Source organism: Centrocercus urophasianus, unplaced genomic scaffold (assembly GCF_019232065.1).
Source record: "Centrocercus urophasianus isolate 14NV4802_14NV808 unplaced genomic scaffold, USGS_Curo_1.0 seq_10, whole genome shotgun sequence".
Lineage (NCBI taxonomy): Eukaryota > Metazoa > Chordata > Aves > Galliformes > Phasianidae > Centrocercus > Centrocercus urophasianus.
Window position 1 is genome coordinate 65802770 of NW_024884142.1, and position 16128 is coordinate 65818897.

The following is a 16128-nucleotide window of genomic DNA, read 5'->3' on the forward strand; positions in this document are numbered from 1 at the left end:
TCAAAATATATTTGCATAGGTTATTTTGAAGAATGGTTTTCATGAGAAGCGGGGCAGACGTTCCGAGCGTTAGGTACCGAATGATGCATTGCACACTGTGATTTAAAAGAAACTAATGCTATGCTACATCACGTGTTTATTTTTGACCAGAGCTATACTCTGAAAGTTTTAATGGAACCAAAAGGGAATCTTTTGGGGGACAGGAAGATGGGGGGGAGAGTAGAAGGAAGGAAGGTTGGAAATGTCCCTGCATAGCTCAGCACGTGCTGTGCTGGAACCGGAAGAAAATTCAAGTACTAAAAGCACTTGCACTAAAGTACTAGCGGGAAAGCAGTCCAGAGCCCAAATCTCCTTGTACTGCACATGGATGTAGTTCATGTTTAGAATCATGCAAGAGAAATCCAGTGCCTTCTACAGAACTCTTGTCTTTATCCATGGAGAACCAGGCTCTGCTGTGAGTGGCGGCACTGCAGGCTCAGGCTTCCAGCCCTGGGCAGCCCAAGGTCCCGCTGATACCAAGACATGCCCAGCTCTGTGGGCTGCAGGTTTGCACACAGGGGGCCTGGTTCTCGTCTCGCTTGCACAGGTTTTACCCCTGTGTGGAGTTGCACTTGATTAACATTAGTGTGAGGAAGGAAAATCTTGGTCATGTGTGGAAAAATCAGACTGAAAATGAACAACAGAGCAGACAAGAGCGTGGTTGCTGATGTATGGTCTGAGAACACGGACTAAGGGGTGGATCACCAGTTGCTTTACTCCATAATTGTGAGTGTTAAGAGTTAAAAATGTAATATATTTACATCAAATGTAACACTTTTTATGAAACTTGTAAGCACCAGGATGTTTACTTATGCGATTTTGGTTCGCCATTAAATTTCTATCTGTGATAGATCACATGCTATGTAAAAAAAAGGGGGAACAAAGGCTATAGTTTACTATTTTTGAAGTTTACATTGTTGCATACAAAATGAAAAGTGTTCTTTTGAACTGCTGCCATAGCCTAAGGGTCCCTGCTGCCACTGAGGCCCTCTTTGTCTCAGGCAGGGGTGGCATCCACTTCAAAACATTTTAGCAATTCAACTTCGGATTCCATTATCTGTTTGGCAAAGCTAAGTAATAAAAGATTTTAAACTCGGCTTCAGGCAGTGCTGTTTCCCTCTCTTGACTGTACCACCCCTGTGTTGGCTTTACAGTGGGCTGCATCTGGCCAAGGTGATCAGGTGGGAAGGATGAGACCTACAAACCTTTGGTCTGGTCTTACAGCCCAAGGTACAGCACGGGAGGCCTCCTCCCTGCTCCCAGTCCCACTGCCTTCAACACAAACTCCTGCAGGCAGCGACCGTCAAAACCATCTGGGAAAGCTCAGAGCTGTCCTCACTGTGCTTCCAAATTTGTCTGGGAAGCAGTACACTGCTGGGTAAGGTACACTACATGCATACTGTAGTGCTAATTACTGGTGAGAAGAAGCTTGATCTCAAAGCTCCCAGCTTCCAACATGCTGCATCTTTGGGTTTATCTTCTTGCTACTGCATGGGAACTGTTGAGTCAAGGCCTGAACCACTGATTGAGCACCTGGGGAAAGGACCTGGTCAGCCCTGGGAGCACAGGTGAAGGCAATTCAGCTGTGTGACTGGAAGGGGTGGAGCCTGGCTGCACCTCTCTCAGACTTCATTTAAGGGCTGACTGCCAGTGGGGAAGGATCTCTGGTTGGAGATCCATCCTTTGTGGAGTTTCCCTTGTGAGCATCTATCTTCAGGGATGGGTGAGTACTTTCTCTTTGTAACACCCTTCTGTTGTGCTAGTTCCTTTGTCATTGCATCTCCTGTCACGCCATTTCATTGTGTTGATCTTTTTGATTGTTAAAGTCACCCTCAGAGCATCCTATGTTCTTCCCCGAGCTCCCTGCTTGGGGCAAGGCCAAGAACAAGTGTGTGAGTCCTGATTTCCATAATCCTAATAAGAGGTATTTTTTTTTGCCATCTCTGCGCTGCATTTTATTGTGCTGTCCAGAGGACATCAGAAATGCTCTGAATGATGTTACAAACTGCACCTAATTGCACTTAGTACAGGCTTGTTAACATTCAGTGCAGGTCACAGGGGAACTCATGTGCTGCAATGGCCAGCAGTATCAGTAAAACTGTGATGTACCAAATGCAGCTGATGCTGCTTCTGCTGCTTTATCCTTCCAGAGAGCAGCCTAAACAGAGGCACGGGCTGGGATTTCTATCAGTAATTTATTACAGTCTCTTTCTTGTGCAAACTAGATCTACCTATTTTAAGCTGCTCTGAATTACACACACACATATCAACCAGGTGATCTGACCTGTATTTCTCCAGGCAATATCTTGCACTGAGCACCTGGCTTGAGGGCAGGCAGATGCTCAGTGAAACTTTCCAGACAGTGAAGCCTGGAATGTAACTAGGAGGATGAGAAGAAAGTGGCATGTCCATATGGGTACGTGTCTGTAAATGCAGAAACTTCACAGATTTGAAGCTGAAGAATTACAGGAACTGGAGTCATTCCTTCCCACTAGAAGGGACAAGGTATAAGAAGGAAAAGAATTCCTGAGAAGGCACTTGGTGCCCCTGGATCAGGCCTTCAGGTGAGAGCGAGATTGAACCTTTGTGATCTGGGACCAGTAAAGGATATACTGGATACATTTGGTGCCTTGGAGTTCAGGGCTGAGTTTGTAGAATCATTTGAGACAGAAGGGACCTTTACCAGTCATCCAGTCCAAGTCCCCTGCAGTGAACAGGGATGCCTACAGCTAGATCAGGTTGCAGCTGGCAGGGCTCCCCTGCCTGCCTCAAAGGCTGAAGCACAGTATGCAATCTCCACAGCACAGTGATTCAGTCCTGCTGCTGGAACAAAGCCCATAAAGCTCTGCAGGGCAGCACCACAGTCGGAGCCTGGGACCAGTGCTTTGAGCCTTTCATGCCTCCTAAGCCAAGTTGCTTCTTGATGAAGGCTAAGGCTGAGAAGCTGCTTTCATGATCCAGTCCCTGTGCAAGCTGTCCTTGCAGAAACAGCCAGCTGTAATGGATTTTGATAGACAAGTTTAATTAGCTCATTGCTATTAGAAGAGAAACAAGTAGATTTGCTTCATTAGCTGCCACGTTCTAGGGCTCTTCTATAACAGCCTGCATCTTAGTTAAAAGTCTTTAACATCAGAAAAAGGAAATTAAAAAAAGAGCTTAAGGAACTTCTGAAAGCAAAAAGAAAATCAAGTGAACAGATGCCTGCCTACAGCCTAAAAATCTTCTTTTAAAAAGAGATTGCATTCCTAAGGACAGGACCAGTAGATCAAACTAAAGTTTCTGAAGATTAAAAAGCCTCATACAATCTCTTCTACCTGAAACTCCACTGGAGCAGAATGTGTTATCCATCTTTCTATAGCCACATATTTATTCTAAATAGAGTGTCCATCAGCATTTCTCCACACGCGTCACAGACACGCTATGATGCAACCAACATGCTTTTCAGTAATGAAGAGCCAATCTTTTAAAGGAGAGTTAGAAGTCTGGAACCAGGGAAACTGCAGAACTCGTATTAGTACTGTACTTAAGAACCTGTCCAATACAATCTCTGTAATGAGAAGATTTATTGGGAACTCTTCAGAAATCTAAGTGCAATGCTTGCTGTTCTATCAAAAAGACCAAGTTGACCAAGGACCAAGCGTGTGGAGAGCTGCTCACCCTTAAGGCTTCAAAGAGCATAAAAAGACAACTGAGAGACTTGAGAGTTGCTCCCTTCTGCCTTTCCATAGGGGAGAGTGGCCTTTGCTTTTCCTCACATGTTATTTACACCAAATGCAGCTTCTAGTGATACACAAAGCTGGTTTCCAGTAGAGTCCAAGCAGCAGGATTGGCAAGGACTTAAAAATGTGAGCTTCAGCTTTGTCTTTCTGCCCTGCTAGCCACTATCATACACAATGGGCCAGGAAACACAGATCTGCAGCCTCCCAGCAGTAGATATTGCTGTCCCTTTGGCTTCTGAAGCTGCCAACTCCTTAATGACTCCAGCCTGGCAGGCACACACAGGAAGTTGTATAATATTGTCCTTTTGATTTTTGACCTGCTATACATTCTAAATGCTTTCCCAACATATATCCAAAATCGTGTTGTCTTGTGTGAGTTTGTATATGACCAGAGGCATGTTACTTGTTAGCTTGGCTCCTACCAAAGTTGGCATTAATACTTGGCACAAATGTCTACCATGTATGAGAGCAACATTATCTTTGTGCATGTGAAGGCAAACCCATCCAATACAATGCACTTCTGTGTTACTGAAATGCTTCCAGAGAGAAAAGGTATTTGGTGTAGCTGCTGGATTTTTGATAGAGAATTGTAGGACGTGTTTCAGTCTCAGTGAGACACAGAAATCCATTTCTTAGATTTCAGTGTGTAACATGCCATGGTAATTTGAAGGCATTCAAATGAAACTCACGGCTTTTCTTCTTCCATTGAAATAGCTTTGGAAATCGAAGTCTGTTTGTAGAATAGGGAGATTCCCAGCTCCCCGTCTGAGCTTTTCTGCAAGAAATGAAACATCAACACTGATGCAAAGCAAGCTTGTCTCATCCCTCAAGGGTCTGGAGAATTGGTAAGTGGGAGCTAACAGGAACAAGAATTAGTCTGTGCTCCTTCCTTTCCATCACCTGCTCTTGCAAAAATATTCGTTTTATTCCTCCTGAAAAACTGACCAAAAAATGAACATTAGCATTAAAACCAAGCACTATAATTAACATAAATGCCTTCATCACCTTAAAAGAATCCTAAATAGCTAGGATTTTTTCCTCTGTCATAACCTCAAGGTAGCTTAGAGATTTTCAGACTGCATTCTACACAGTACTCAACAAATGTCCATGAAAGGTTACAAAGAAAAGCAAGCCTCTCCTCAGATCACTTCAGATCACTGAATGGAGGTTGGAAGAAGGTGAAAATCACAGTTGTGTCTATCATCAAATTCCCCCCTATGCTTCCTGGACACTCCCTTCATCACAACTTGCAGATAAGGTAGGACCCTGAAACAGACTGCCTGGAGTTCAAAGAGCATTTGGACACCGCCTTCAGACACAGGGTTTGGATTTCAGCTCAGCGATCGTTGGGGGTTCCTTCCAACTTGGGATCTTCTTAAGCCTACAAGAGAACTGGAAGCAGGCCTTCTGTTTAACCTGATTCTGGCTGTTACTCATCTTCTCACTTCCTAAAAATATCAATATTAACAGAAACTTGAAAGTTTATAAAGGAGGCCTTCAAAATCTCTCTAGGAAAAAAAACTGGAACTTCTGCCTTCCATGAAATAGTACTGATACTCTTGCAGGGAAACCTTCTCCCATCCAATGCTTGCCTTCAACACAGCACAGTAACATCTGATGTTTAAAATGAAATGCTTTTGTCTTCATTTAAGTGAGAGCTTCTTAGAGAGACAGCTGCCTTCAGCAATCTCTGTTAAAACATTTCAAAGAGAAACAGAAAGAGGTGAATGCTGTATGCAGTTCATAGTATTTCTTAGCTCAAATTACTCATCTTTTGATAATGAAAACACACAATTACGTTTTCTTCAATCATCTTTTTTCCAGGCATAACAAGAAAAGCTGTGAGACTAAAAGAGCGTGAGTTACATCCTTAATGGGTATCTGAGAGGCAAGAAAATTGAAGAATGACAGAAGTGTTAGTTGAAAGGGACCTTAAAGCCCATCTGATTTTCACTCTATACTCTGCTCTCGTGAGGCCCCATTTGGAGTACTGTGTCCAGGGGTGGAGTCCCCAGTACAAGAAAGACAGAGAGCTGTTGGAGTGGGTCCAGAGGAGAGCCATGATCAGGGGACTGGAGCACCTCCCTACAAAGACAGGCTGAGCGAGCTGGGCTTGTTCAGCCTGGAGAAAAGAAGGCTGCGGGATGACCTCAGTGCAGCCTTTCAGTACCTAAAGGGAGCCTACAAACAGGAGGGGAATCAACTCTTTGAAAGGGTAGATAACAGCAGGACAAGGGGAAGTGGTTTTAAGTTGAGGGAGGGAAGATTGAGGATGGATGTCAGGGGGGAAATTCTTTACAGAGAGAGTGGTGAGGTGCTGGCACAGGCTGCCCAGAGAGGTTGTGGATGCCCCATCCCTGGAGGTGTTCAAGGCCAGACTGGATGGGGCCCTGGGCAGCCTGGTCGATTGTGGCTAACTCAGGTAAGATTACGTTATTGTTTCTAGCAAAATAATTAGTTGGGCATAGGGCTATATTGCATCAAGAACACTATTTCAAATTAAATTCACTGAAATTTTGTAACGGGTAAAGAACATGACCTAAGGGAGGCCATGAGTCCTTCCATGCAAAGAAAACAAACTAACTGAGCTCTTGCTATCTGTCACTGCTAGCTGGAAACGTAATTCAAAGCCTTCAGTTGCGGCAAACACTTACCGCCCCCCTCCCGTTCAACGCACCATTCCCACAGGCTGGCTGTTCCCGCCTCCTCGTCTCTCCCAGCGCATGCGCGCTGCGCCGCTTCCGCGCTCCTGACCTTCGCCGGCGGTGTGGGCCGGGCCGGGCGGCCGAGTGCGGGGCCGGTGTAGCGCGGCAGGGATCATGTCGGCCCCGACCATGGAGGAGAGGAAAGCGTGCTGGGCGGCACGCGACGAGTTCTGGCGGTGCCTGGACGGGCACACGGAGGACGCGCCGCGGTGCGAGAAGCTGAGGAGGTCTTTCGAGTCCTTGTGTCCGCAGCAGTGGGTGAGCAGAGCGGCCGGCCCCGGGCGGTGCGGGGCGGGCAGTGAGCGCGGGCCGGGGGCTGCTCCCCGCTGGTAGCTTAAGGCCACAACCCCGCCTCTCTCACTCTGCGTCCGCGTCAGAGGTCGGTCCCTGTTCTGCCTCTAAGGTCCCTTCGAAGAGTGGAAGGCCGTACTGAGGTCTGCTCAGAACTGCCTCTTCTCCAGGCTGAACGAGCCAACCTCCCTCAGCCTTCATAGCAGAGGTGCTCCAGCCCGCTGAGCAGCTTCGTGGCCTCTTCTTTAAAGCTGCAGTAGCTCCATGCCTTTCCTAGTTCTGCTGCTGGCCAGAGCTCAGGTTAAAAACCAGTGCCCAACATGGAAAAGGTGCTGGGCCGACCTGATAGCCACAGCTTCCCCTCACAGCAGTGAGAGGTAGAAGGCAAGGGCCTGCTTTTACAAGCATGAGGAGAAAGACAAAATCCTACTTCAGTTGGGTGTTTGACAACCACGTATGCCCCCATCCTGCTATCATGCTATTCTGGCCCTTATTCTGCTAGTTTCTTAAGCTGAAAGTAAGTTTGTTTTTCCTTTTTCAACAGGTTAAATACTTTGACAAAAGAAGGGATTTTTTAAAATACAAAGAAAAGCTGGAATCTGAAGGGTTTCAACCTCCAGAAACTGCTGGAAAGTCTTAGGTACTGCGCTTATTCAAGTGCATCTACATAGCACAAGATCTGTGGCAGGAAGGAGCAGCCAAAAGCAACACTTCCTCTGGAGTTCAAGAACTGGTAATCCATCCGTCCTCCTGAAATGCAGAATGCTGCTCTTGCTGCAAGGCCTTATGTGTCTGCTGAAAAGAGATGGTCATGGACAACTTTTTCATAAATATGAGGCAAAGAAATACAGTGCAGGGCTGTTCACGAACTCCAGTCAATGTTCTGCAAGAATAAATGATTATGTGATAGCATTTACTTTTCTTTATATCACATGGACAACTGCTTTTTTCTTAAGTGGATCCACTTTCCCCAATAAAGCTTTTCCAGCTTTTCTTCCTTGTCAAAAGGGAGTAGTGATGGTATAAGTATCTAATTCATATTTGTCACTAGCCCGGTATTTTTAAGTACTTCAAAATATATCTTAAGGCAGATGTCAGTTTACAAAACAGCACCTATCTAAAAGACTTCATGCGTCCCATCCATATAAGCTGTAACAGTCATCTTTCAGCCCACTTCTAAATAGGACAGTTATTTATCTCACGTTATGGCCTTTTGTGTTATTTAGTGTTTATAATTACCGTACACTGAAGCAACTCCACTAAACAATAAGTTTGACCACAAAAGGCACTTAAATTTACTTATACTATGAAAAATTACCTTCACTGACCCTGCAGGTGCAAAAATGTATATCCCCTCTGGGTGCTGGAGACATTCAACAGTTCACTTCGTGTACAGGAAGCTTTGAAGCTTTGATTGTGGTTATCAGAAGGCACAGCTTGAGTTTTGAGCATGGCTGTCACAATCTAACTGCAGTAGAAATCCAGTAAAAATGCTGATGTTCACCAAGCAGTACTGTCACACACCACACACAGCCTAAACAGTGTTTATCACAATGCAAGTTTTTATTTATGGAGGTAAAGTATTAAGGCATTTAAAAACCACTCTAAACTGCAGAAAACAAAACATGCAAAATGTAAGAATCCTCATTTGCCCTGAGTTGTATCTTTCTCTTCAGAACCCCATGCTGTAGCACCATAGGAAGCCACCTAGATATACTATAAGGCACGAAACTCTTGGCAGTTATTTCTGTTGTTTGTGCTTGATCACTTGTTGCCTTGTGTATTCCCAGATCAGCAGAGCTCCACTTACATGAACGTTGAGTGACCGAATAATGCCCTGCTGAGGAATTTCCACACAGACATCCAGGTGGTGAATCAGGTTTGCTGGGATTCCTTCATGTTCATTCCTAGTGAAGAAGAAACAGTGATTATGTCTGGGAGAAGACAGGTGTTCCAGAAAGCAGAAGATGTGAGAGTCACAATAGCAATGAAATACTGTTTGAAAAATTGTCAGCCCTTAAATATGAGCACAAGTTGTTACTTTCTGTAAAGCAATAATGTATTGCTGAAACAAAAATAAAACTGAATGGACAACATGAACAAGCTGGTATGTAGGAAATCTGGTAGAGCACTTAATGTGTATTTCACTGTGCCAGCAATAGCTGAATGCCCAGCACTAGCACGCCCTCTCTGCCTTTGTTTTGAACTATCCATACACTGCAAAACCAGCCATAACTCAGTGCCTACTTGTGCTGAGGTCTTGGTATGAGGGATTGTCAGGCTCACCAGTATCCTGCAATGTTTCACCTCTTCAGAACAAGCACATCAGAGGATACCAAATGTTTTCAGTAATTAAAACTATGCTTCTGATTAGAAGAGAACAAGGTGACTATGAGAACTACATTCTGAAGACATACTACATATCCATGGATACGATCCATACTTCCCATTCCTTAGCAAGCCAAACTCTTCGCTGTTTCCCCACTCACTTCCAGTTACAGTTCCACTTTCACCAATAACACTTGATTTTCACATGATCAGACTATGAGTAACATGGTAACAGAAAGGCATTTGGATGGATGTAAGGGTGACTTATAAAAGGCACGTGTTTTTACCCCAGCAATAACAGTGACTTCTCTGGAAAGCAATATTCTGTAAGATCATAACTTTTGGCTGTCTGCTCCACTCCAATAGCAGTGTAGCCTTCTGTCTTCTTCTGCTGTAAATAATCAACAAGCTGAGAGGGCTTCACCTGTCCAGAAGTAGGCAAATACAAAAATACTTAAGTAGTACCACTTGTAAGCTTCTGAGTTATTTAAATAAAGAAAAGCAATTTACTTGGACAGTTTTTATACTTAAATTTGAGTTTTATTGCCAAAGTTCTTCAGTGGTAGCATAAAAGGTACATAATGTCAGGAAAATTTACTCCACAAATGCTGTGCAATTTCTGTGCTTTCAAGGCTACAAGCCTTGACCAAGTTTATCTGAATGTAGAAGAATCACTTTTGCATGAAATATGTTGCATGTTTGTTATTTAACCATGGAAAGCTCATCCCCAAACAATCTCACGGCATGTACTGCAGCTCACTTAGCTGTCTGACACGCCTGTATTACAACTTCTGATAGCTTCAAGTAAAGAATTTCTTACTTTTCTTCATCCAACTGTCTAAACTACATATTTGTTTTAGATTCCAATTTCTTCATGCAACAGAAGTTCTACCAGTGTGCCCCAGTTCAGAGATTAGGAATAAAAAATGCACTAAAACAGAATGCTGATGGACACACACTACAGCTGTACTGCTCTGGAAAAAGATGCTGGAAATAAACATCATGAATAAAGAAAAAATTGAGCTGATGTTTTTACATGACTTAACCATGGCTGATACAGAAAAACAAATTAATGAAGTATCACAACCATATTTTTGCACAAATATTAAAGATACTTCTTGAAATCATTTTTATAAGCTAGATAATCAGCTCTAAAAGCTTAGCACAATTTAGCTTCAGGCAAATTCAATGGCTGAGCAATGGACTAAGATCAATTAAGTGCTGTTTGACTTTTATAAGTAAACATTACATTCCAGTGCTGCACTTAATCACAACGATGTAAAGTTATAAAATTGTTATGAGGGTGACCCAAAGGTCGCTCCAAAATATTTAAGTGTCAGTAATGACAGCAGGAGCTTGTTAAATAGGCTCATTTTTGCAGTAGGAAACAATAAGGTAGCGAACTATGCATCTGATACACTGAAGGCTGCAGCACACTTCTGAGCTGCTAAATAGTTTCCATTCACCTCGACAAGGGGGAGCCACTGCTCTGCAGAAACGCTCAGATGCTGGAACTGCTTGTCCTGCACGTAATGAAGGCTGCCAACAACTAGTGCAGATGCCCCAAATATCTCACTTGTACGGCATAAACCTACAATAGAAGAATTGAAGTGATTTTCGTATAGAAAACTGTACAAACGCTGAGCCAAGATGTTTTAGCAAGTAAGAAGGGACAAAGAACCTAAAAAAACAAACAAACAAACAAACAAACAAAAAACAAAACACCCCTGCTATTTTAGCCCTCTGTTTTCAATCAGTTTCAGGTACTTTCTAGGTCCGTTTCAAAAGGTTATACCTTTTGTTCCATCTATCTTACCAGAAAGAAATGTTTAGTAAGTAAGCAGAAAGATGAAAATTGTAAGAGCTCTACATCTGGCAGCTTCTACACTGCTAATCACAGAGTAGTGGGTCACTACAAAAGCCTTGTTGGGAACAGACAGACATGGGCACAGCATATTTAAGCTCTAAATCCAGTACCAATTAAATGAAAGACTTGGGAGAATGACACAACGCCACACTGCAGCACAGACAGCATCAGCTTGTGGGCCTATTTTTCTGACAACAGCAAGCACAACCTAATAAACTGCTGTAAATCACATGATTTACAGTGAAGTTCTACTTAATTAAGGCATGCCACATGTCAATATTATTATATTTCCTAATGTAAACTACAGAATACTTCTGAAACAGGTAACATTTCCCTTTGTTATGTTTCTGAAGGATAATCATCTCTTTCTCTAGGTAGTACTAAAATAAATTTCTAGTACCACCATACTGAACGTTATGTTTTTCACATTCATCCTTTCTAGCCAACTGTTCTCTAAGGTCTAAACTAGAAGTTCAAAAGCATCCATTCAAGCTTACCTCCTAAATTGGTAGGTTTATCTATAAGTGAAGCCACCACAATCAGTCTGCTGTTTGATTTACCGAGCTTAGCAGCACGGTCCTGCAATACCATTTCCAGGTCTGAAGTAGGAGTGCTGTGTTTCCAGGGTATGATCTTTTTCTGAACATCAGTCCACTCTGTTTGGCCATCTGTGTCAACTGAACTTGAACCTCCAAAAACAAACATCAGTCATATGGATATCCAAGCAGTAGTGAAGCTACTGCTTCAGTATTTTATAAATGGTAGTACCGTAGATAACATTCAAGTAATCTACTATTATTTTATGGTATATATTTTGCTCATACAGATTCAAGACTACTACAGCAGGATAGCATAAGGATCCTGTGCATGCTGAGTTCAGAGTAGTACAGAAATTTACAGCTATTTCAGCACAAACCAATATTACGTTTAATATACATTAGCTGTATTTTACCTGTGTCTTGCTGAGACCAGTCACTTAGTTTTAGATCAAGAAGTTCAGCTCGAGAACGATACCACTGAAATGCTGGTGGCAAAGGAATGTCAGTGAACCTCTCAAATTTACAGAGAGAGATCCATTCATCCTCAGCAACTTCTGAAAGGCGTGGAAGAGTACAAAATATCGTCTGCAACGTAACAGCATTATTAGCAGGGCAACACTCAAAGAAAGCAAAACAGATCATTAACCTCCAGGCAACTTTATAGTGCACATCTTTTATCTGTCATTTTATAATCTCACTACTTGTGTCAGCCTTGTTTTTCTGGTTATTGTTAGCATAATTGGGCAGCAAAGGTCTCTAAGTCACATCAAGCAGTTAATTTTCAAAGAAATACCTCACAGAATATCAATTTCCAGAAACAAAAATAACCAGTCAGCTCCTTCTCTGAACCACAGCACTGCTTCTGCCAAAAACTGTCCCCCTTTTCACACTCATGTTTCTCTTCTATTTTAAATTGTATTCCCATCCCTTATTTTTATTTGCACTTATTATTTTTGCCTCCTGTCCAGCATTAATTCAGCTTTCAGTTATTTAAGCTATAGTTTAAATTACAGCTGAAAAAGATGCTCGATATTATGACAGATCTTTATCCCACTCACACTTAACAATTTAGTTCAGCAGCCTGTTGTTTTGTTGTATTTTTCCTAAGAACAGAAGCATCAAAAATTCTGACAACTGCGTGATTCAGGTCTATAGTTAGTAGCAGTAACTTTTCCAGACACAAATAGAAAACATGATCAACTCCTGCACAGATGGGCATGTTCATCATGCTTATCTTTTCCTGACTGACCTAGGTTTTTAGCACAGAATTAGAGAATTTGACTGTATTCTCTATGTAAAACCCACGACAATTAAGGTGAAATTATTTTTTTCAGAGTTTTAAATGAGTAACAATTGATCACTGCTTTCTCTACATTGGAGCAGATGAGAAAGTTAAAAATATACTTGTAAACTATGCAAATACGATGACAAACAATGATATTTTTTTAGACTTGCCTCTAGACTGTAGTCCTCAAGTGGATGAAATGTTGCAAAGAAGAAATGGTCCTGGATTCTCTGCCAGTTTCTTCTAGCATTCCTGCAATTGCAGAAAGTAACGCATGATGCACAAATAAACAAATGCAACATATTGGATTTTTTTTAGTAGTTGGAAAATAAATGCTTTAACTGTTAAGGGCCAATTTTAAAGCCACAGCATTCAGGAAATAAGGTCCCTAAAGTCTTCAAATTCTAACAGAAGTCAGTCTGGCAATAAAGGGTATCTCATTTAGGTCTCACAAGGACACTCAACGCTAGCCCACAGCCTATAGCTGAGTGGCTTTTGGTTATCATTAAAGAAAAAAAGCTGTAGGTCAGGAAGCTGTTACTAACCCTGTGCCATGCATGTTTTCCACTTGTTGAAGGCTCGATTCAATAACTGGTGACAGGGCTTCAAATTCTTCCATATCCAACATTCTGCACATACCCCAGATTTTTTTAAGTGCAACTAGTGCATAAAGTCTGACGCCGAAATTATGGTTGAAACACCACTGCAGAACTACCAGGAGGGCCTTCTTCACAATTGGCTTCTACAAAACAAAAGATTTTCATTTCCATTAAGTCTTGATGTATCATTTAGAAGAAGAGCAGTAAGTGGCCCAAGAAATTGGGTTCTCTCCTCTTTTTCAGTCCACAAGCTTTAACAGCATCTGTATGTGCAGATACATAATTTTGTTATTTCTGCTCACTAGGGCACAAACCTCCAAGCCCATGTGTGTCTTGAAAATACATTGGGTTGCTTTAAAGATTATTATTCTGCACGTATGGAAACTTTCACATAACTTGCTGAACTTCTAGGGCTTAGGAAGCTTATCTTGCAAATGTATAGAATCATAGAATCACCAAGGTTGGAAAACACCTCCAAAACAAAACAAAAAGCTTCCAAATGAAACAGAATCTAAAATTAATGTGGACTAGCTATTTCTAAAGAATCCCACAATGACTGTTGTTATGCTTCCAGGCTAGCTGAATCTCATTTCATGCAAATTAAGTAAGAACAAGGCAAAAACAAACCCAGGTGCATCCACCACATGCTTAATTGAACTGGAGTAACTGTTCTAGAAAAACTCACAGGTAATCAAGGCCCTGTGTATCCAAAAACAGCTGCCATTTACCTAACATTCAGTAACAGTATATTACAGCCATAGCCTGAAGAGTTATTTTCCATATCAAAAGTTATCTGAGGAGGAAATAAGTATTGAAACATTTTTGAAGACAAACAGCAAAAGAGGATTTTACTTCAGAAATTCAAGTTAAATGCGACTGAATAAACAATTTAATAAATCTTACCTTCTCCAAGGTATTTTGAAGAATGGTGTCAAAATGTGATAACACTGATAAAAACGTACAGATGCTTGTTTTAAGCTTTTCTTCATCCTAAAGGAAAGAAGAACTCAACAGGTAAGAAATACACCTACATTAAATGTACCTACATGCTTTCACAGCAGGTTCTGTAGCCGCAATATCTATAGTTTTATATCAACACTTAAAATACTGTTTCCATAGCAAAGCTCACTAAAACACTAAGTCATCATATTAAAATCACATTTTTTCTGACAGCTTTCTTTTCAAAAACACATTAAAAAAAGCATGCAGCAGTACAAATGAACTAAAATTAAATCCAATCACTGTACTTCCCCTCAAAAAAAAAAGCCCAAAAAAACCTAACAGCCACCCAACAAGACACAACAACCAACTTCCCACCTGGTTTAAAGATCTGTTTTCATAATGGCAGCTTCAAGCATTTTCTCATAAGGATGCTAAACACTTTTTATGACTGACAGCACAGTGAATTCTGTGCTGCTGCACCCAAACCATGCAGAAACTTCAAGAACCTTTCAATCTGAAGTGATCTCACTAAAAACAGACATGTTGGATGTCCCTGAGGTATTTGTGTTAGACTGTACTGTTGTGAGATTTCAACTATAGAGAATTTTTAGATTGATTTGACCTTCAATGTATCAAAGAACACCAAATATACACTGAAATAGAGATTCGTCCCCTTTGTGGAGAAGAAAACAGCACACATTATTTGTGAGCAAAGTTGTCACGCAGGGTAGCGTTGAATTCCTGCACCGTTTTGGGCAAAAAGAGAATACGTATTATATATTTAAACTGTATATACACACACATACAGTTTTCCAAATCTTTAGAATTTTTTAAAATATCTTGTCCAATGGTTTGGCTTTTAAAAAACAATTACAGTACCACTGATGCTATCTGTATTTGATAAGGAAGACAACACGGCTCAACAACTGTTCTGAGTAGCAAGCTTCCACAGGGCTCCCTAAGCAACGCCTTCCTGTACAGTGGAGTTGGTGCAAGCACATGTTTATGTACTCACCTCAAATACACAATGCTAATATACATTCAAGACCATCAGAACAGGCTATTTATTATTCCTACAGGTCAAATCTTAAGGCTGATTACTTAAAAAAGTATCCAAAGACAAAAAAGAAGCACTAGTGAGTCCATTCTGCAGTTAATCCTTCCCTGACTTTTGGGTATCATGTGCAAAATCTGCCCAAAACAAGACTTCATGTTTTTTTGTTTAAATTACTTTAGGTGAATGCTGAAGTTCTTACTTACATAGCAAAAGCAATCCCAAAATTTATTGAGAAATTGGGGGTATTTATGTAGACTCAAGATAACAATCCATTCTATGAAGTACTTCACAGATGCTTGATTGTTACTAAATCCAGCCTGAAAGACTTTGTCAAGGATTCCACACAAGAAATTCTAAGGAAAAAAACAGCACCACAATCACTTACTATAAGGTTAGAATAATTTCCATGCAGAAAAAATATTTTTTTCAGCTTTATAATATTAGAAATACTTTTGATAATCAAACTAAAAAAAAAAAAAAAAAAAAAAAAAAAGATGTAGGACCTTCTAATTTCTTTATTATACAAGTTAACTAATGCAGGTAATGCTCACAGGCAAAAGGCTATAATCATGGCTGAGATCAGACAGTAAATTGCTATAGAAGCTCTGCTACAGCAGAGGTAAGCTAAACAGAGCACACATTAGAAACACGTACCACATCATTCTCTAATCCTCGTATGGAAGAACTGAAGAAAAGGAGGTTTGGTTGATTTTCTTGTTTAAGCATACACTCCTCACAAAGCATACTTAATGTTCGT

The 16128-nt window shown here is 41.3% G+C and overlaps 2 protein-coding genes and 1 long non-coding RNA gene across 4 annotated transcripts in view; 1 reads left to right on the plus strand and 2 right to left on the minus strand.

Moving 5' to 3' along the window:
* Positions 1 to 5221: 5221 nt before the first annotated feature.
* LOC122155598 lies at positions 5222 to 6545 on the minus strand. Its single transcript, XR_006167276.1, has 2 exons — positions 6413 to 6545; positions 5222 to 5448 (listed from the first exon to the last, which is right to left on the minus strand). It is a non-coding gene; the product is annotated as an uncharacterized LOC122155598 (long non-coding RNA).
* On the plus strand, positions 6503 to 8854 carry LOC122155594 (cytochrome c oxidase assembly factor 6 homolog). Of its 2 annotated transcripts, none has more exons than XM_042809595.1 (3): positions 6503 to 6721; positions 7299 to 7394; positions 8545 to 8854. In XM_042809595.1, the coding sequence occupies exons 1-2, from the start codon at positions 6578 to 6580 to the stop codon at positions 7392 to 7394; spliced, it is 240 nt and encodes a 79-aa protein (XP_042665529.1). In that variant the 5' UTR covers positions 6503 to 6577; the 3' UTR covers positions 8545 to 8854. The 2 variants fall into 2 exon arrangements, 1 of the variants encoding a protein (XP_042665529.1); XR_006167275.1 differs by having other exon boundaries at positions 6506 to 6721; positions 7299 to 7487.
* The window catches only part of TARBP1 (TAR (HIV-1) RNA binding protein 1), a 33676-nt gene continuing 25846 nt past the window's right edge, over positions 8299 to 16128 (minus strand). Inside the window, exons 23-31 of the mRNA XM_042817567.1 lie at positions 15575 to 15724; positions 14276 to 14362; positions 13319 to 13515; positions 12944 to 13025; positions 11902 to 12073; positions 11447 to 11638; positions 10549 to 10673; positions 9370 to 9506; positions 8299 to 8661 (exon numbers count right to left, since the gene is read on the minus strand). Coding sequence (XP_042673501.1) covers positions 8496 to 8661; positions 9370 to 9506; positions 10549 to 10673; positions 11447 to 11638; positions 11902 to 12073; positions 12944 to 13025; positions 13319 to 13515; positions 14276 to 14362; positions 15575 to 15724 — 1308 coding nt within the window. The 3' untranslated portion in view covers positions 8299 to 8495. The remainder of the gene's footprint in view (positions 8662 to 9369; positions 9507 to 10548; positions 10674 to 11446; positions 11639 to 11901; positions 12074 to 12943; positions 13026 to 13318; positions 13516 to 14275; positions 14363 to 15574; positions 15725 to 16128) is intronic.

Bases quoted from the DNA above. Each gene is read 5' to 3' on its own strand.
- LOC122155594 (XM_042809595.1), top strand. From the start codon at position 6,578: ATGTCGGCCCCGACCATGGAGGAGAGGAAAGCGTGCTGGGCGGCACGC. The intron at 6,722-7,298 runs GTGAGCAGAGCG...CTTTTTCAACAG, and splicing joins CCTTGTGTCCGCAGCAGTGG to GTTAAATACTTTGACAAAAG.